Below are 21,041 nucleotides of genomic sequence, written 5' to 3' on the forward strand. Positions count from 1 at the left end.
TCGTGTCATATACATTAGTATTTGTTTTTAATGCTTTATGCTTCAAGATAGCCCAGTGTCAGATTAGGATTTGGGAAAGAAGTCTATTCAGCATAGTGGATCACTGCCTTTATTTCGTCTTTACTATGAACTTTGAATAGAAGAGCAGAACACAATCTAGTATGTAGAAAAATAAAATTTTGGCAAAACAAAAACTCTTTAGGGAAATTAAATTGTATACTAGTATTTTCCGTATGTACTTAGCAGTTAAATATGTTACAGATAACATTGTTAAGATGTCAGTTTGTGGTTATAAAAAAATTTTTAACTTCCTGAAATTTACACTGCATATTGAAATGATACAAATGGAATTTGCAATTTTTGTTAATAAGGAAGCCCAGTTTGCTAAAATAGCATTAATATCATTCACATCAGATTTTAATTTGTTATACATCTTTGCAGTTCAGCAAATGCCCTTGATAATGAAAAATTAAAAAGTTATTAGGACAAAAATAATGATCTGTGTAAAAAGGGGAGTGGGGACCAAAAGAGTCTTTAATATGCCTATATAATTCAGATCATAAAATTTTCATGAATTTAAGAGGAATGAGGATATATGAACACTAATAGAAAATAGTTTTCATTTGCGTGTTCAAATGCTTATACACAACTCTTCAGTCCATCTGGTTTTATAAAACCAAAACTCTGAACACAAAAGCAAAGATGTTCACATTTCCTTATTATATGTTCCTAAGTATCAAACTGCATCAATTTATTATGAGTTAAATTTAAAGAACATCACAGATTTAAAAACAAAAGTACTTAAGTACCTGATTCTTTTTAACTCCACAAATACCTAGCATCCCAAAGTAACATGTAAACAAACCTCTTTGCTGCTTAATGAATTCTTTCCAATCTCTAGAATAAACTAAATGGCATCAGATATAGCGTATGACTTACATGTACATTATGGTTTCATTCATTACTTTGACTGTATTAGTGATGTAGCAAAGAGGGAAAATTTTCAACTATTGTATTTATTTTAAATGAGCTGACAGGTTCAAATGCCTGTCTTCAGAAAAGCCAGCAGCATTTTTTAACATACTCAAAGTAAGATTTGGCCTAAGCCCTTAATACCTTCCTGAACAGCCATGCAACTAAACACCCTCAAAAGGTATTATATAAGGGAGAAGATCATGAAGCAATTTGTACTTTCTCCTCTGGATACTAGAAACAAGGTAAAGCAAATCCAGATTATTTTTTGAATGAACGGCTGTCATGTTTAATATACCCGGAGCTCTATAAAACTAGAGCCACTATCATATATGCTTATATAGATATATACTTATTTTTAATAAAGTCTCTTGCTTGCTTCAAAATTTAAGGATGATCTTTTTCCTGGTCAGTCACTTCAAGGGAACAATAAATAAAGTAGAAAAGGATGAACTGTTTTGCATATTTCTGTGGAAGAACGGAAAACATTTATACTTTGAGAGGTTCAGAAAATGCACTGTACAGAATGAACAGCTTATATATACACTATCTGTGCAATTTTTCTTGGCTGGGGTATTTAAATGCAAGAGCTCCTCCAAGACAAGAAGCCACATTCATTCTTGTCCAAATCCCTCTGTCTCTTCTATTGCAAAAAGAAGTTTTTCCTTTAGTTGTTCATAACTCTTATATGGTGGTAGATCCAAGCGATTAAAACTGAACAAAAACAAAAACAGATGTGTTTTCAATAAAACAAACTCGAGAAAGATTTCTAATACAATTTTTCTTAAAGCACATTTGAAAAAATAAATGGATAGAGGAAGATACAAAAATTTTGCTGGAAGTATTCTAAAAATTTACTATATTATTTAATATTAACGTAATACAGATTTCTTATGGCAAGCTACTAAAATGACATACTCATAAAAATATTTTAACAATTCCCAGAGAACACTGGAATTACAAATTCACAAGTCCCCCTAACTTCTCTTGGGTTTTTAAGAGAATCCACTTCTTTCACTCACTTACCAGTTATTAAGAATCTATTAGTTATTTTTCTGGGAGCTAGTGTAGTGATAGAGTGCCAATAAATATAAACTTTTTGTCTTTTCAATCCTGCCAGACTCAAAGAATTCCCTGTGCTGAGTTCAACTGGATTGGGGTTGGCAGGGTGGGGGTAGGGGGTCCAATTCCCACTCTTAAGTGTCCAGTGAAATAGCTCTAATGTAGTTACAATCGTCGTCTATTTTCATTTTCTCATATAGAAAGTTTTAGGTTATCCAGGTTCCCTCCTACCACCCCATCGGCCCCAACTCTTCTATAAGAGTCAGAACACCTGATAGCCTTTTGAAACAAGGCAGCCAAATAAAATGGTGTTCTTCTCAAACCATTTTATTGTCTTTGTATGAGAAAATTATATTAAATGGTAGCAATTAAGCCGACCATGTACTTTCTCCCCTCCCCCCACTTCATGCTTCAAGGTACAATGATAGCAGAGGTCAACAAAATATCTTTCAGAAGAGTCCTAGACTAAGACAATCTGTCACTTTCTAGTTCTTACATCTTTCACATAAAGCCTTGTCAAATTCTGTCATTCTTTCACCACATAAAGCCTTGTCAAACTCATTCTTTCTACTCAATCTCTAGCCTTCTACCATGGCCAGAAATACTTTCCTTAAAAGACATGGCAGTTTAAAAAAACCTTTGCTGTGCTCTCTTTGGCAGCACATACACTAAAACTGAAACAACAGAGGTTAGCATGGTCCCTGCACCAGAATGACACGCAAGTTCGTGCAGCGTCCCGTTTTTTAAAAAAAAAAAAGCTTTGCTGCTTCTAATTCCTATGGATTGAAGGTATGGGGGAAGGAAGCCTGCCATGCTGTTTGGTACAGCCCCCTACCACTTATTTAATGTTCTCCAAGTATAACACATACTTTTCTGTCTCATGACATGTTCTGCAGCTCTTTCATAATGTGGGATACCTTTTCTCACTAAGAATCAGTCCAAATGCTACAACTTCCTTCCAAGAACTATCCTTTCCATAAATTATTTTTATTTCTATTTTGGCACTTACTTTACTCTGTATGATGACTAGTTTCTTACATTAGGTTCTAAAACCCATGAGGGGCAGTCTTCCCTACTCTCCCAACATTGATCCATTTAGTAAATGTTGAATTGAACTACATAACAAAGTAGATTACTTGAAAACATCCAAAACAGGGTTCTATTTTAAGACATCAGCGACAGGATGGAGACATGCTAAAATCTATTCATCTTTTATTGAGTACTTACTATGTGGCTATCAGAATACTGTTTTAAGTTTCAGTTTAGCTTTTAGTTCCAGCTTTGAGTCAAATTTGCTATTTCTACTTTGTCTATAAAAAGGGAAGACACAAATACCTTTCCAGTGGATTAATGGATTAAGGAAACAGTACCCTGTTGGTTTGCTGTATCACTGTATATAGTCTAAGGGAACCACTGCTCTGAAAGTCACCACCTCAATAAGCAGCAAAGCATTGGAGGTGACAGCAGAACTCCATCTGAGAATCATCAAAACTACTTTTCACCATAGACTGTAGCACTGCTTACCTTAGTCACTACTAAAAACTCGAGTGTTTCTGGATTATCAACAGTATTCCACCGATCTGAATGAAATCCCCACCTCTTCCCTGTCCTCCACTCAGATATTCCATCCTTCTAAACCTCTGTTTTATGATTTGTAATTTTCTACAGTCTGAGTAACTTCTCTCTTGCCTTAACTAAAAATCCAGCTAGTCTGAAACATAACATTTCTACGGCCAATCAACAAAACTTTTCTCCTCTGAGGCACATACAATCTAGCTATGCAACCTTCTTTCTGAACTTTTTGCTATCCTCTCTTAACTTCTTGGTCATATTCCTTTCATTCACTGAAAGCTTTGGCACCTGGTTCATGTCTCCTCTCATTCTCTTGGATGATATGCAACAGCCACGCCTTCCAGTTCTCATCTTCACTGACCTGTTCCTCTACTCGTTACTAACTTCAAGATAACACCTTGAACCTCATAAAGGAAATTTCTAATTGAAGGAAATGTCTAACTAAAAACTCTATTCTGTCTTTACAGCTTCCTTCAATTAAAATGGCAACCTATTACCCCGTTACTTTGTCACCATCCTAGCCTGTCTTCAGACTCTCCTATCCTTACTTTGTACTTAATCCACAGCCCCACCTTATAACCAGTACCTTGCAAATACTTTTAAATCTGTCTGTCCCTGTTTTGAACTTACTAATCAAAACTCCAACACCGTATGAATTCAGCCTTCTAGTTTTTCATTCCTGGGACCTTAACAGCTGGAAGTTACTGGAGGGGAGAATCCTACAACTAGACAGACTGGTGTCACTTTATAAAGTTCCAAGTAGGCAGTCCAATTTTGTGCAGCATTTTTAGCCGTATTTTGCTAATAAATCTGACAGCTCGCTCTTTCTCTTCAAAAGTTTTTCTTTCTTCATTCTTAGCCAGTGACCTCATCTTACACTTTGAGAAAACAGAAACCAACAGTGATAACTATAGTTTACATCAAACTTTTCTTCCTCTCCTATTACAATAACCTAAGTGTTCCTGTTTGATATTTATCAAAGTCCAATTCCTTAGCTTATACTAAGCATCCCAATTCTTTTCATCTTTCTTGAACAACTACCTCCTTTGGTTATGGACCTCTCCCCTGCCTCAACAGTTTCTCTTATTGGATTTACCAGTTTAATCTAGGCTATTGTTCTCAATTTTTCATTGTTATGATCCCTTTTCACACTTTATGTGTGCATTTATTTTGTTGCATTGTATATGAAATTTTGTCCCACATAGATATGCAGTTAGAAAATAAAGATGTACTCCAGTAACTTTTTTTTCAGGTAATTGTGGCTATTATTCTTAGATACTGTATTAATTTGACAAGGTAACACATAACAGAGTTCTGAAATCCTATCAAAGAACTTTTTCTACCTACTTCCATAAAACCCAATGGTTTATCTTGTACTCTGAATACATCTTTTACCCATAAGTGATTTTTTTAACCTCATGCACCGGTCATTTGGAAATAACAGTTCACCAAATTATAAAGTATTTCCAAATGCTGACACAGTTAATTATGTAATAGAAAAAAAAAAAAACTACATTGGTTAAATACCACCAATCTCCTCAGAGAAGTTTTGAGAAGCTTTCAAGCTCATGGTGGTTGATATCTTTAAGTTTTCCCAAATTTTAATTTTTACCCAAAACTTCAGCTTTCATTATTGCCAACAAATGCTGTCTGTTGTTTCTTTGAAGTGATAAGCTTATTACTTCGTTACTTTTCAAGAAAATGTCTGCCAAGTAAACAGTTTTGGCAAAAACAGCGTTCCATTAAAAAAGCAAGCTGGGGGCACCTGGGTGGCTCAGTTGCTTAAGTACCTGCCTTCGGCTCAGGTCATGATACCAAGGCCCTGCTATCGAGACCCGAGTAGGGCTCCCTGTTCAGCGGAGAGCCTACTTCTCCCTCTCCCTCTCCCTCTCTCTGCTGCTCTGCCTACTTGCGCTCTCTGTCAAATAAATAAATAAATAAAATCTTTAAAAAAACAACCAAAACAGCAAGCTGGTTCAGCTTTCAACTCAGCTGCTAAGATCTTTCCCCTCCGGACAACCACAATTCTCACGTGTAGAAGTGCTTTATGCAGGCTTCCCATTCTGTCTTACAGTATATTAAAAAGAGAGTTACTCAAGCTTCAAGATTTAATTTTTTTTTACTGCTTCAGAAGAACAATCATGAAAGAAACTGGCTCCCCCTAACCCCTTGCTTTAAACTGCAGGTGTGCAGTGCTGAAGAACAGAGACAGCATTTTGATGCCACTGTCTTGATTTCTGCTGAGGCACCAGCATTTTTACCCACTGTTGCTTTTGTACCTGTTAAGTTCAAGTTTCAAACAATAGAAAGGCAAGTGACTGCTTAGTATGAAAATAGTTCTGACCTCCTGAAAGAACCATGTATCTCCTAAAGCTATCATCATCTTTTACCTGGATGACTCTAACAGTTCTGTCAACTTATCTCCCTGCCTTCAGTCTTGAATCTAATTCCTCCCTCCTCTGTTGCCAGAGTGATTCTTCCTGAATCTCATTAGTTGCTATTTAAGCCTCTTCAAAGGCTTCTAATTGCCCCTGGAGTGAAATCTTAGTTCCTTATAATAGCCTATAAGGCTCTACATAATTTAACCGCTGCCTACACTTCTGAATTCTTTTTATCCCTATCTCCCCTCATTGACTGCCATTCACACCAGTCATCTTTCATTTCCTTGAAAAATGATTTCTTACTCCAAGGTCTTTGGAATGCACTTTTCCTGTTTCTTCCTGCAGCATGCTATTTGTCAGACTCAAGCATTACCCTTTCTGAGAACTCTCCCTGACCACCCAATCTAGGAGGCTCCCTCTAGTTCTTTTTATTTCCTTTGAAGGACCTTCTTAGTATTCAAATAGCTGACTTGTCATCTGTGTTCCCTTCCCCCAGTGGAGTACAGACTTCATAAAAGGCACTTTATTCAGTCTTATTTTATACATAGTAGTTATTCTAAATAATTGTTTCATCAATGGATACATTTCTTACTAACTACAGTAACCAAGTAGAAATCATTCCAAAGTTAAAGAATTCCATATTAGTCTATTCTAAAAACTGAAATTCTAGCTACTTTAATAAGTAGTAACTTATACTGCATCTTACATATTAAAAAAAAAAGTTTCTGTGGCCTTCGCCTTCCTATTTAGGATTCATGAACTTACCATGTGTGGCTTCTTGGTAACCAGGTGTCTTTGCCAACTTTTTCAATGCAAAATTTTTGAGGCCCATTACTTCCTAAACCAGGAAAATAAGACAGAATTTATCTGGTTCTTTAAAGTTTTTGGTTTTGACAACAAGTATGTAACAGAACATATCATATATTCCTATGACTAATACAGAATATAATGTAAATCACTTCTGTCTAGAGAAGCTTCATAATGCTGCAGAAATCCAGCAATAAGAAATCAGGGGAAAGGGGCGCCTGGGTGGCTCAGTGGGTTAAGCCGCTGCCTTCGGCTCGGGTCATGGTCTCGGGGTCCTGGGATCGAGTCCCACATCGGGCTCTCTGCTCAGCAGGGAGCCTGCTTCCCTCTCTCTCTGCCTGCCTCTCTGTCTACTTGTAATCTCTGTCTGTCAAATAAATAAATAAAATCTTTAAAAAAAAAAAAAAAGAAATCAGGGGAAAGAGAAGTAGCTCTAAAGAATTTTGCTTCCTTCACAATCACCCTAAGGAGCAAAGCAATGGCCAACCAAACTAGGTAAGCAGCTTCCATTTTTGTCTTATAAATGTAGTTGGTATTAACCATTAATTAGTCTTTCTTCTGGTAGATACCCTATAGAAAGCAGAGAAGAATATCCTTAAATTCAAGTCTATTGTGTGTCTAAAGCCATTATTATCACGAAATTATCTAGAGAGAAACTGCAGTAAAACTGCATTTACCCATGAGCTCAGCAAATCCTCCTAGAGGTAAACGGCAGGTTCCAGTGACAAACTGTAATAGTCGCATCCTTACTTCATTGTCTGTCTCCTTCACAAACTGTGTAACAAAATCAAACTTACTTTAATATAAATACTAAATTATCTCTAGTACTTAAAATAGTAGACACTTAAATTAGTCTGAAATTTCTTCGAGAAATTATTAAGGTTAGGTGTATGTTAAGTACACTATGAATCTTCAGTTAATCCTCACAAGTATAGCACTGGTTGGCCACTAGTATTATTATTACATCCATCTTATGGACAGGGAAAATGGGAGGTTCAAAAGGTCATACCACTAAAAGGTAACAGATGTTGATCAGCTATCATATCATAGCTTACCACCTATTTGGGGCTCCTGCCCAGCTCTGTACCTATGCTTTTTGTGTGTTTAGCACTTGCAGTAATATTTGGAGATAGATCATTAGCACCCCTACTGTATAAATAAGCAAACAGAGGCCTCAAGAGATAAAATTTTCTTTTTCTCAAACTGCTAGTAAGTGGCAGAACATCTGAACTCCAGTCTTGTCGAGCTCTAACACAGGAATTCTGACCTGAGTCAACTACCCTTCTTTCCCATACGTTACTAAAAATGAACACTTCCCCAATTGCCATTCTCAATAGTCTGTGGCATTTTCTCCCACCAAATGCTATTTTCTCAATTCTCTGGATTCTTTGTACTTGGAAACTTAAACTATGCATTTTGTTAAAATACTTGGTACATTATCTTTTCAAAGAGTGACATAAATGTGTAATGTAGTGAAATATAGATTTGAATTGATCTGAGTATCTTGTAATAGAAGGCAAGTGAATTTATGGGCCAGTCTGAGAATAGAAATGTATCTTTAAAAATAAAAATTATAAAAAGTAAAAAATATAAGGATAAGACAACAAGTGCTAATGATGATCAAAAACATTTCTGTATAGAACTGTGCTGAGGTACACATTGCATCCAGACATAAGAAACAAAGCTTATTACCACATCCAGCATAAACCAACCCTTTTCCTAAAACAAACCCAATCTGGAAAACACAACTATTCACTTGGATTTACATGACCCTAAGCTCAAGCTCCTCAGTTCACAGATACAGATGTCCAAAGGGAAAGTCAGGGAACATGAAGGAGTGAAGAAGCTAGTAAAGCCTAGAAAGGAAAATTGTAGACACCTGCATGCATTCTGTATGTGATGCAATTCAGATATTTTAGGCCTGAAAATGGATCTATTCCTACTTTTTCATTTTTTATTCATTCATTTTTTTTTTTTTTTGCACGCTCTATGCCCAGGGTGGGGCTTAAACTCATGACCCTGAGATCAAGAGTCACATGCTCTACCCACTAAGCCAGCCAGAAGTAATTCTTGGGCATTATCCTCTAGATTATTCTAATTCCCTAGTGATTATTGCCTTCAAGTAACTGCACTGACTTTCTCATTAAAAAACCATACTACTGGGGGGCACCTGGGTGGCTCAGTGGGTTAAAGCCTCTGCCTTCGGCTCAGGTCGGCTCAGGTCGGCTCAGGTCATGATCTCAGGGTCCTGGGATCAAGCCCCACATAGGGCTCTCTGTTCGGCAGGGAGCCTGCTTCCTCCTCTCTCTCTGCTTGCCTCTCTGCCTACTTGTGATCTCTGTGTGTCAAATAAATAAAATCTTAAAAAACAAACAAACAAACAAACAAACCATACTACTGGGAGGCCTGGGTGACTCAGAAGGTTAAGCATCTCACTCTCGATCTCAGCTCAAGTCTTGATCTCAGGGCCAATGGTAAGTTTAAGCCCCCAAATGGAGTCCACATACTTCCTCATGTACTTCCAGAATTAACTAGAATTTATAGAATACTTTGATACTATTAGAAAAAATATGCTATACCTGCAAGTATTACCATGGAACTACTACTTAAGATTCTGTCATTCATTCTCCCATTTGAGAAAACAAAATAAGCAATGGAAATTCCTTTAACAAATGTTCGCATATTCAACTTCTGATTTATAGTTCAGATACTAGAAACCCTGTCCAAAGGCAGTTTCAATTTAAAAAATGAACTGTTTTTTAAACCACTGTCTCATGAGAAAACATTTTCTTTGAACCTTTTGTTTCAAAAAGATAAAAGCAAATACCTGCCAAAACCAGATGATTTGCTTGCTGTTTCTTGTATAATGTCGATACACAGTATTTCTCTGCCAATCTGCCAAGTCAACCTCCTGCATGCCACACAACATAACCTGGGAAATGAGCACAGTAGCAGATCACGTACACAGTTAGTGAAGAGAAAAACTGTATGACTGACTTTCTAATGAATGCCTAGGCACATGCCTAATTATGTGCAGCTAGGTACACGACAACTAATGATCACAGTAAGCAGGTCCAACAAAATTTATAGCAATTTAGAGTAAGGATTCTTTGGTATACTTTATCTTTTCCATGTTTACTGAACTCAGACTGAAAGCATTTAAAGTTATTGTTCTTCAAGAAAAACATTAGCTATGCTAAAAAAAATCTCTTACCAAAAAAAAAAAAAAACCAAATTAGGTGTCCAAATTATTAAGTTACAAACATAAATTTCTGGTTCTTTTTTTCTTTTTAATCTATGCTATCTTCTCTATTTAAAGTTAAAAATTAGGGACGCCTGGGTGGCTCAGTTGGTTAAGCCGCTGCCTTCAGCTCGGGTCATGATCCCAGGGTTCTGGGATCGAGTCCCACATCGGGCTCCTTGCTCAGCGGGGAGCCTGCTTCTCTCGCTGCCTCCGCCTGCCTCTCTGCCTGCTTGTGTGTACTCTCTCTCTGACAAATAAATAAATAAAATCTTTAAAAAAAATAAAAAAAAAAAATAAAGTTAAAAATTAATTTTTCCAGGCTTTGGGAATAAAATAGTCTATGTAAAATTTTCAAATAAGCCCAGTGTATTACATATGGAATGAAAGCTATTTTCAGCATAATGAGACAGTCTGATATTTATTTCCTTTCTCATTAACTTTGAGCTATAATTTATATGCAGGTGTTTTTATTTTTTAAGATTTTATTTATTTATTTGACAGAGAGAGATCACAAGTAGGCAGAGAGGCAAGCAGAGAGAGAGAGGAGGAGGCAGGCTCCCTGCCGAACAGAGAGCCCTATGTGGGGCTTGATCCCAGGACCCTAAGATCATGACCTGAGCTGAAGGCAGAGGCTTCACCCACTGAGCCACCCAGGCGCCCCACATGCACGTGTTTTAAGTAGAGAGTTAGATGCATTTTGACAGATACATACACCTATTTAACCATCACCACAATCAAGATATAAGATGTAGAATATACCCATTAGGTCCCTTTCTATAGTCAAAAACACCATCTTCATCTTTGGCTCTAATATACATATGTATGTATGTATGTGTATGTATGTACATACATATGAATATATGTGTTTGCATAAGAGGCTGATATATATGTTTAGCATTATATGAAACTTCCAACATCCCCAAGTGGTATTTCACTTAGTTTTAAATCGCATTTCACCAATAACAAATGAGTATGTTTCATATGTTTACTTGCAATTATCACCTCCTTTGTGAAATGAGTCTTTGACCAGTCCAGAAAATTTTAATCTTTTTACTGACTTGTAGGTTTTTACATATATTATATATGTGAAATATATAGTAATATAATGAATATATATTATATATTATATATTATAATATATATAATAAAATATATATTATATATAAAATATATGTTTATATAAAATATATAAATATAAAATATATGATAATTATATATGATACATAATATATGTGAAATATATAAAAATAAATCATGAAATAACTAATTTGTAATAAAATCTAATACTTAATTCCTCTCAATATTTAATGTAATAATGTATGTAATATATTATGTAATATATGTAATATATATGTATATGTTATATGTAATATATATGTATATGTTATATGTAATATATATAAAATATATATAATATATGTAAGATAATGTGTGGCTAATTCCCAAGAAACTTCTGCCCATACTAAGATTTTTCTTTTTTTTCAGCTTTCATATTTACATTTATGTTTTAAATTAATCTTTCTGGGGCGACTGGGTGGCTCAGTCATTAGGCATCTGCCTTTGGCTCAGGTCATGATCCCGGGATCCTGGGATGGAGCCCTGAATTGGGCTGCCTGCTCAGCGGGAAGCCTGTTCCTCCCTCTCCCACTTCCCCTGCTAGTGTTCCCTCTCTCACTGTGTGTATATGTGTGTGTGTGTGTCTCTCTCTGTGTCAAATAAATAAATAAATAAATAAATCTATCTTTAGAAAGAATTAGTCTTTCTTCCATGGGCTAAAATAGGGGGTCAAGGTGAATTTTCCAATATATGGACAGCTAGTTGATCCAGAAGCATTTGTTTAAAAGATTTCCTCTTTCCCCACTAAAAAAAATTAGCATTTGTGTTGAAAATCATACACCCACATATGATAAATATATATGTGGGTCTATTTCTGGATTCTCCCGGTGTTCCACTGATGTATTTATGTATCCTTTCAAAAATACATTATCTCAATTACTGTGGCTTAATAACAATTTTTGAAATCAGATAGTGAAATCCCCCAAGTCTATCCTTTTTCAAAATTAATTGTGGAATGCCTGAGTGGCTCGGTTGGTTAAGCGTCTCCCTTCCACTCAAGTCATGATCCCAGGGTTCTGGGACTGAGTGCTGCATTGAGAATCCATGCTCAGCAGGGAGCCTGCTTCTCTGTCTGCTGCTCCCGCTATCTGTGTGTGCCCTCTCTCTGACAAATTTAAAAAAAAAAAAAAAATCAGCTTATCTAACACCTTCGTATTTCCCTGTAATTTTAGAATCAGCCTGTCAATTATTACAAAAAATTCTTCCAGGATGCTGACTGGGATTGCACTGAACATACAGATCAATTTGGAGAGAAATGACATTTTATAATATTGAGTCTTGTAGTACATAACATGATGTATTTCTTCATTATTTTTCTGAGCAATGTTTTGTGTTTTTAGATATAGCGCTCTCGCATGCTCTCGTTTAAACTTGTTTATTTTTTGGATACTTTATTACATAAAACTTTAAGATTTCAATTTCCAAGTGTTACTGGTACACAGAAGATATACTTGATTTTTAAATTACTGGCCTTCTATTCTGTACTCTTGCTAAATTCACTGTTATTTCTAGTAGGTGGGGTTTTTTTTTTGGGTTTTTTTTGGTAGGTTCCTTAGGATTTTCTAGGTTGACAGTCATGTTATCATCCATGAATAAAGGCCATTTTTTACTCCTTTCCAGTCTCTATGCTTTTTATTTCTACTATTGTCTCACTGCACTGGCTGGGCCATCTGGTACAATAAGGAATATAAAGGATGAGGTTAGATTGCCCTCTTCCCAACCTCAATATGAAATATTCACGGTGTCGCCAATTACAGTGATGTCAGGGTGTATCTTTTTTTGTTGATGCCCTTTAACAAACTGAGAAAGTTACCTTCTAGTCCTAGTGTGATGAGAGTTTTTACAAAGAATGATTGTTACATCTTCTCAGTTTAAACAGATTTTAACTTGTAAAGAGCCAAAACTATGATAACCATTATTTGGAATAATGATATGCATGCCCATTACTGTGGTATTTTTCATGGTTAAGAGAGATGATGACTGGAAGTAAGAGAGCAATAGACTAGGAATAACAATCAACATAAAGCAAAACAACAAAAACATCCATATTTTCTCACAGCTCTGTACTATGAGCTAACGCCAGATCAGTAACCTATAAGAGCTTTACTTTCTTTATATGTAAAAGGAAATTATCATATGGCCCAACTATCTTACAGGGTTATGTGTGAGACAACTGTAAACTCTACCAAAGGCTATATAAAAGTATGTGCCTATTTATATCCTTTTACGTCTACTGTCTTAGTTTCATCTGTGCTCTAATGCTGGACTCTGGCCATGACGTTCCTCTTTAACTAGGTGGGCCTCTAAAATAGGAGCTTTTAATGGGTGTATGGAATATTTTAGGTACATGCATTTTGAAGACAAAAATTATTTTCTTCAGCTTCTTAATTCTGTGATTAAAAAAAATGAATAGTACTCTAAAAAATATCTTCCATTTTATTCTTCTGATGTGTTTCTGCTAATCTTACAGTCAAGCTATTAATAGAAAGAGACGTTCATTAACCAGATTTATAGAGTCTACATTATCATCCAGTCTCAGAGTCCTGATTTTCATGTACTTGCCGGTTTCCAGAAGGCTAGTTTCTATATAGGAATATTACTGTATATAATATGTAATGCTAATTTTTCATATGCACATTTGAGTATATGAACAAACCAAGTTTCTTAACAGAGAACTGAAGATGGCTAAAGTTAAGATATTGCATCCAAAGGAGGCAGAGAATACCAAGGAATACCCTAACGGCCCTGCCTATGTTCTAATCTATATGGCAAAAGAAGACTTAAAGAATTCACCGTAACTAATCATTAGAGAAATACGAATCAAAACCACAATGGGGTATCACCTTACACCCATGAGGGTTGGCTACTGTAACAAAGCAAAGCAGAAAATAACAAGTATGGGCAAAGATGTGCAAAAATTGGAATCCTTGCACACTTTTGGTAGGAATGCAATATATGGTATAGCCACTGCGGGTAACAGTGGTAGTTCCTAGAATAAATACAGAATTACTTTATGATCCAGCAATACCACTCCTGGGTATATACCCCAAACAACTGAGAACAGTGTCTCTAAGAGATACATAAAATATCCATGTTCATAGCAGTATTATTCATAATAACCAAAAGGTAGATGCAAACCAAATATTCAGTGACTGATGAGTGGATAAACAAAATGTGGTATATACATATAATGGAATATCACTCAGCCCTAAAAAGGAAAGAAATTCTTACACATGCTACAGTATGGATAAACTATGATGACATTAAGTGAAATAAGCCAGTCACAGTAAGATGAATACTGCACAAGGTCACTTACAGATTATCAACAGTAGTCAAACTCATAGTAAGTAGAATGGTGGGGCCAGGGAAGGAGAAAAGAGGAGTTGCTTAATGGATACAGAGTGTCAGTTTTGTAAAATGAAAATCCTCGAGACTGGCTGCACAATAATGTGAGTAATCTTAATATTACGGAATTGTACACTTAGAAATGTTCAAAATGGTAAATCCTGTTATGTGTATTTTACTCTCTCCCATCCCCCCAAAAAGAGTTTCTGATATACTTCTAAAAAGTCTAAACACAATTAAGACCACTAAGAACTTATGACCTAAAGAAACAATCTTTGGGGCAACTCATCAGAAAATCAGAATTTCAGTAAGTTCCTCAAGTTATTAATAAGGTAACACTCTTCAGGCTCCCTAACAACAGGCACTGATTAGTGTTTTTATACCCATGACATCATCATGATTCAGAGAAATTAAGACCATCACCCCATGCTAGGATTTCAATACCCCCTGAACACTGGCATGAATAAGAGGATTCAAGACTATGCCACATCATTTAAAAATGTGTGGACAGGGGCACCTGGGTGGCTCAGTGGGTTAAAGCCTCTGCCTTCGGCTCAGGTCATGGTCTCAGGGTCCTGGGATCGAGCCCCGCGTCAGGCTCCCTACTCAGCAGAGCCTGCTTCCCTTCCTCTCTCTCTGCCTGCCTCTCTGCCTACTTGTGATCTCTGTCAAATAAATAAATAAAATCTTTAAAAAAAAAAAAATGTGTGGACATTTTTCCTCCCAGTAACATTTCCTAAATAGCATAATAAAAAAGCCTCACCTCTAATTCTTTCTCATCAAAGTACTGCAGCCATTGAAGAGGGACGACTTCATTGAAACCATCAAGGAAAGCTTTGGTCTGTTCCTGCACTCCTCGAGAAAAACGCCACTCTGTCATTAAACTGAAAATAAAAATGTTATTTAAAAATAATTTGTCATGTGAGGTGAAAGCTTAGAAACACCAAGTACTTCTGAAATTCCTTCTCTTTTTCCAAATATATATATATATAACAATACACATATATGTTGATGTTGTATATGTAAGTAGTTTTAAGAGTTAACACATGCTTCCCCATGAGGAAATCAGTTTCAGCACATCAGTAGCTAAGAAGGATGCTTTTCAAAATAGGAAGTTTTTTATTTGTCAGTGAAACAGCCACATCTGAGCACTTATTTCCTGTACATGTGTAAACAAATAATCCCAAATCGTGTGTGCTGACACAGTAAGGGAAAGGCTACAGTCACTCAACGGGTTCTCATTCCATCACCAAGGAAGGCTTGAGAAGGTCTGAAGCTGGAGAACTGTTCTCTACATGCTCATTTTATTAGAGAAAACATGAAGATTTCCTAACAGAACAGAAAAAAGAAGATGAAAATAAAACATTCTGAGGAGACATAAAAAGCAGAGGTCGAGGAGGGAAATATAATGAAGTAAGGAAGAGAATCTGTATGGCAACGCAGAACCTCCACAAGGGGCCTCTCACTGATAGTAAATGGGTCTGGAGGTCCCTGAGAGGAACAGCACAGGCTACTGACGAGGAGAAGCCAGCGATACCAGCAGATAAAAGAAAGGCAATTTATCCACATTCCTCTGCTTCTTGGGTCATCTTCTCTGCTAAGGCAAACCTTTCATCCTTGCCGCCTCCACAACTGTTGTTCATCAAGTACTTGTCCTCTTTTGCCCATGCCCTCAACTCTACCTTCCTACCCTCTTTCCCATTTACCCACATGGGTGCTCAGACTATTATTTTCCGAAACCCTTCCTTCAACCCAGTATTTCTTTTTAAATTATTCTCTCTCCTCTCTTTACCACCACTCCAATTAAAAGAGTCTCTATATGTGACTGCCTCCACTTACAACCTCCTGTTCACCCAAATTTTAAACCACTGTAATGGTCTGGGACTTTCAACATCTTTCCCAGGGGGAAAAACAAAACAACTTTCTTCATAAATGTCACCAAAGAGCTCTAAATTGTTGAGATGCCCTCTTCAAAATTACTCCCACCACATGAACTTCCTGAACACTGGGCATCAGCATTCCCAAGCCTCATATAGTTCTTCCCTGGTCAGTATCACCATTCCTGATCTGATCTAACTTTGGCTACTCCTTTGTTTTCTTTACTGGTTTCACTATTCCAGAAATGTTTATCACTGAGAACTCTGCCTTCTTTTCTCACTATTTACTACTTGAAGATGCTATCATCAATTACCTAAGTTTTAATTATCATAGAAAAGCCAGTAATTCTTAAATTCCCAAATCCTGCTTTCCTCCTAAGATATTAAAGTCCTCTCTCCTTGGATATCCTGCTAAAACATCCAACTATTAACCAATCCAGAAACCTCAAATACTTCATTTGCTGGTATTTTCCCCACTACATGTAATTGGTCATGGAATCTGAACTATTCTAGTCCTGTAATATCCTCAAAACTCCATTCCTTCATTTTCATCTCTAGAGTGTCTTGTTTCAGGCCGACGATACTCAATTTCTAGGAGAATGAAAGAGCCTCTGTGTTCTGATCTCTGACTACTTCCTTCCATTCATTCATTTATCCCTCCCAGTTTGTCCTCCACAAAGATACCAGAAAAAGCCTTCCAGAAAGGATTCTGATCATCCCTTCTTGATTGTGGTTAGTTTTTGATCACTCCTATATTAGAGCACATTTAGGAAATGGAGATTTAGATAACCATCATTACATAGTAAGTGAAGAAAATCCATATGGTGCAGGATCATGGAATTCAAGGGAACAAAGAGTTTCAAGACAGAGGCTGTGGCAGGTACGGTGAAAAGACTAAGTTAAAGAGGAAAAGTGAGCTGGAAGAGGAACTGAGCATCAGCCTGCTGGGCACAGGCTGGCTGCGGAATGGGCTTCACTACTACCTGACAGAGCACCCAGGGTGCTTCATCTAGAAATAAAGAAACTGCACAGTCTTTGCAAAGCCCTTTTTAGCCCCACAGTTCCATAAATTTTGATCTGGACAAAGGTTAGAATGCTTAGAGCAAGCAGAAGTGAGAAAGTGAAAGTCACCATATTGTCTTATTTCAAGAACACTGATACTGTCGAGAAGAACTTAAATAAGGCAAAGAAGTTATTTTAGTACATTTGAATTTTTGAGTATGTCAGAGTAGAAAGCAAGTGACAAAAAAGGATAAATGGAAGGAGGAATGAATGTGCAACAGCTTCCCAGAGGAGTGAACATGGGGTCAATTAAAGGCACAGACAGAGGAGTTAGTTCTGACATACTCCAGAAGCTCTAGAGATTAAGGTCAATCAGGTGTATCATCTTACCCAATATATTCATCTTTGTTCTCCTCAGTCACCAGGATATTGGAACCTCCTAACTTCAGGTCATGTGAAGTAACCTTTCCCAAAATTTCCATGTCAACAGAAAAGTACATTTCTAAGCCACATTCTTCAATGTTGTTATCTCTGGGTGATACAAATGTATATCAACTAATTAACATGGTATCTAAATTGGCTTCGAGAAAATGTCTTATTGAAAGATAAATCTTCAAACCTTATCCAGATGAGGGAGTTGTAAAATTCAGTATCAATAGATTCCAAATCCTTAATAGTCAGTTTTTTACTTAGCATACGCTTGTAGAATGGTAAAGAGAAACCAGTATCAATAAACTTCCCATGAAAAAGTGCCTGCCAGGAGAAATAAAAAATTTTGCTTAAAAATTTATAAAACAGTATTTTTCTTATTCAGAGCACAGTAACAGAAATCATGAGGCTTCACAGGCCAAAATAAGCACTTAATAAAAGTAACCAGGATAAATCATAAAAACCAAAATATTATGTAAAATGCTAAGTATGAAACACAAATTACAGAGTGACATGACTTCAAACACTTAACTCTATCATGTCCTATCAATAACTGTCAATGAGAATGGTAAAAGAACAGTACCAAAACCCCACTCTTTCTAGTATGTTTTATAAATTAAATTAGCCTAAATGGATGCAGAAATACAGATGGAGCCTCAGGGCTCCTGTGCATGCACCTGGCAAGACCGACCCCATTTGCCTTCCTCCTGCTCACAATAGCCAACACAGGAAGCACCAGACCCCCTCACACCCCGACTCTCACCACCAACTGCCCATCCATCTCAATATCCAATTCCATTTCTCACACCTCCCTAACTCCCAAAACCATCTCTATGCTTGCCTTCTGAAGCTCGTGATCCATCATTAACAAAAAACCCCCACACACTCGTTCCCCGAAGATACTTTAGCATCTTGATTTAACAAACATCTAGCATTTTTCTGAAGACTTTGCTTCCACCCCAAATCCTCCCCCTCATGTCAACAGGCCTGGAAGTAGGGCAGGTGTTGCTCATTACTAATTCCTTCTCCCCAAATCTGCCCATCTTTAAAGCTCATGGCTTCATACTTCCATGAGTGGCTCATGGCCACATCCCTGCACCCACTTTGCTACTATCAACCCTAGATCTCTGAGTTTCTCCTTATTACTCCCTCAATGCTGTGTTCTTCTACACCACCATCATAATTTTAGACATTTCAATATCTACAATGATGATTTGCTTAATACCCTTTTTAGTCCTTTCAGTAACCTTAGTCTTTCACTTACCTAAACGTTTTTGACATCAGATACCGTTAGTAGCAATAACAACATTCCTTCACAAACTCAATTTCAACCACCACCTAATTTCCTAGCTTACTGCCTTTTGCAGTGATATCTGCAATTTCTGATCCCCCTTGGATCTAAACAATACATACAACCTTATCACTATCTCTCAGCTTCTCAACAAAGTTATTCTTTCCTTATTCAGTTTTGATTCCATCATCAAATCACTAAAATTACTCCAGTGTATACCTTCAAACCCAGCCTCTCCTCAAAGAAATTCTGGCAAAATCCAAAGCCCAGGTAAACACAACCCTTAACCTACTGCATGCCTATGCCTGGGTATTGGAACATGCTAGAAATGCATACACAACCATGCTGACTAGTTCATGACCAACAACCTCCAGCAGGAACTTAGTGCTGCCTGATAACTGTATTTCCCCACTGTACTTTCTCTCCCAGGTGACTATTATTCCTCAAATACTTTTCCCTACTCCTCACTCTGAGCTAATGATCTTGCTTTCTATATCACTGAGGAAACAGAAGCCACCAGAAGAGAATTTTTGTGTTCCACCACATCTGCTCACTACTAGCATCTGAATCTATATACTCTATTATCTCATACTTCTATGTGTGCCACACAGATCTCTTCATCTCTCCTACTCATTGTCACTGCTCCCATATTCCCTATCCCTCTGATTTCATCAAATTCTTTCTTCTTACTTATCATTATCTGCATGTAAATGTTTTATTCTCATGACATTCCCTGCTCAAAACCCTTTTGTGAATTTCCAGAAGTTCCACACAGTACCTTTCAACCCCATCTCCCACCAAATTCTCTCTCATATACTCTGCTCTACACATGCCATTTTTCAATCAAAAATATAATTCTCAGTCACTAAGCGGCTGCCTTCAGCTCAGGTCATGATCCCAGGGTCCTGGGATCAAGTCCCACATCAGGCTCCCTGCTCAGCGGAGACCCTCCTTCTCCCTCTCCCTCTGCCTCTGACTGCCACTCTGCCTACTTGTGCTGTCAAATAAATAAAGTCTTTTAAAAAAACAAAAAGAAAAACGTAATTCCACACTGGAACCTTTTTTTTCCTGTTCCTTTATGTCTAGAATGTTATTCTCCAAGATATATGCATCATTCAATCCCTTGCTTTCACATTTCTGTTCATGTGTTACCCCCCCAAGAGTCCACCTCTAATCGTGCCATATAAAAAAGCAACATTCCTTTTCCCTCAGCACATACTTATGTGTTATTCTGTCTCCCTCTGATAGACTTTAGATCCCTGAGAGCAGGGACTGTGTCTTTTTATCATGGTCTCATCTCTGTCATACAATGATACCATAGTCGATGCTTAATAAATATTTGCTAAGTGAATAGACAGAAAGTACAAATAAATACAACATTTCTGAAAAAACAAAAGTCCCACAAGAGTTTCTGAAAAGCTCTAAAAACTCCCGAAACATCAGTCAAGTGCAATTGTTAATACAACTCAGATTTTCTTTTTATTCAGAAGTAGTCACACCATAATTAAACTTTAATTTATAAAATGAAAGGACTTTTAAAGACTAAGTGGCTGCACTGATAATCCTTATATTCATAATCTTGATTTCATACAGGTACTCCAAAAATATGGTACTCTCCTTTCTAGGCAAACTTCCTTGGTAACAAAATGTGTGAATACACATAACCAAGGATAACATGGATCATTAAGTCCTCTCCAAAATACTTCTGAAATAAGTTTAAATAAATAAATGAATAAATAAATAGAAGAAAATAAGGACTTACCATAGCAATAAAGCGACCAATAAAACAGAAGTATGAAAGATGGTCTGGGTTAATGGTTGATGCTGGATTTATTTGAAGACAATAGTTGTTCTTGCCAGCATACTCAAATAAGCAATACATGGGGTTCAAAACTTCATGTGAAAGCAAGAAAAACCATTCTCTAAAAGAAAATAGTATTATT

General features: G+C 36.8%; 1 protein-coding gene across 3 annotated transcripts in view; it reads right to left on the reverse strand.

The window, feature by feature from the left end:
* Positions 1–21,041, reverse strand: part of WWP1 (WW domain containing E3 ubiquitin protein ligase 1) — a 118,998-nt gene that overhangs the window by 5,063 nt on the left and 92,894 nt on the right. For 2 of the 3 annotated variants that reach the window (XM_080800211.1, XM_080800210.1), the window contains exons 18-25: positions 20,861–21,020; positions 17,998–18,131; positions 17,769–17,909; positions 15,263–15,383; positions 9,622–9,726; positions 7,472–7,568; positions 6,753–6,825; positions 94–1,686 (exon numbers count right to left, since the gene is read on the reverse strand). In XM_080800211.1, the coding sequence (XP_080656337.1) occupies positions 1,587–1,686; positions 6,753–6,825; positions 7,472–7,568; positions 9,622–9,726; positions 15,263–15,383; positions 17,769–17,909; positions 17,998–18,131; positions 20,861–21,020 (931 nt within the window). In that variant the 3' untranslated portion in view covers positions 94–1,586. Of the gene's footprint in view, positions 1–93; positions 1,687–6,752; positions 6,826–7,471; positions 7,569–9,621; positions 9,727–15,262; positions 15,384–17,768; positions 17,910–17,997; positions 18,132–20,860; positions 21,021–21,041 lie in introns of those variants that run through there. The other variant, XM_080800212.1, reaches the window with a different exon arrangement.

The sequence above is a fragment of the Martes martes genome, assembly GCF_963455335.1.
Source record: "Martes martes genome assembly, chromosome: 4".
Lineage (NCBI taxonomy): Eukaryota > Metazoa > Chordata > Mammalia > Carnivora > Mustelidae > Martes > Martes martes.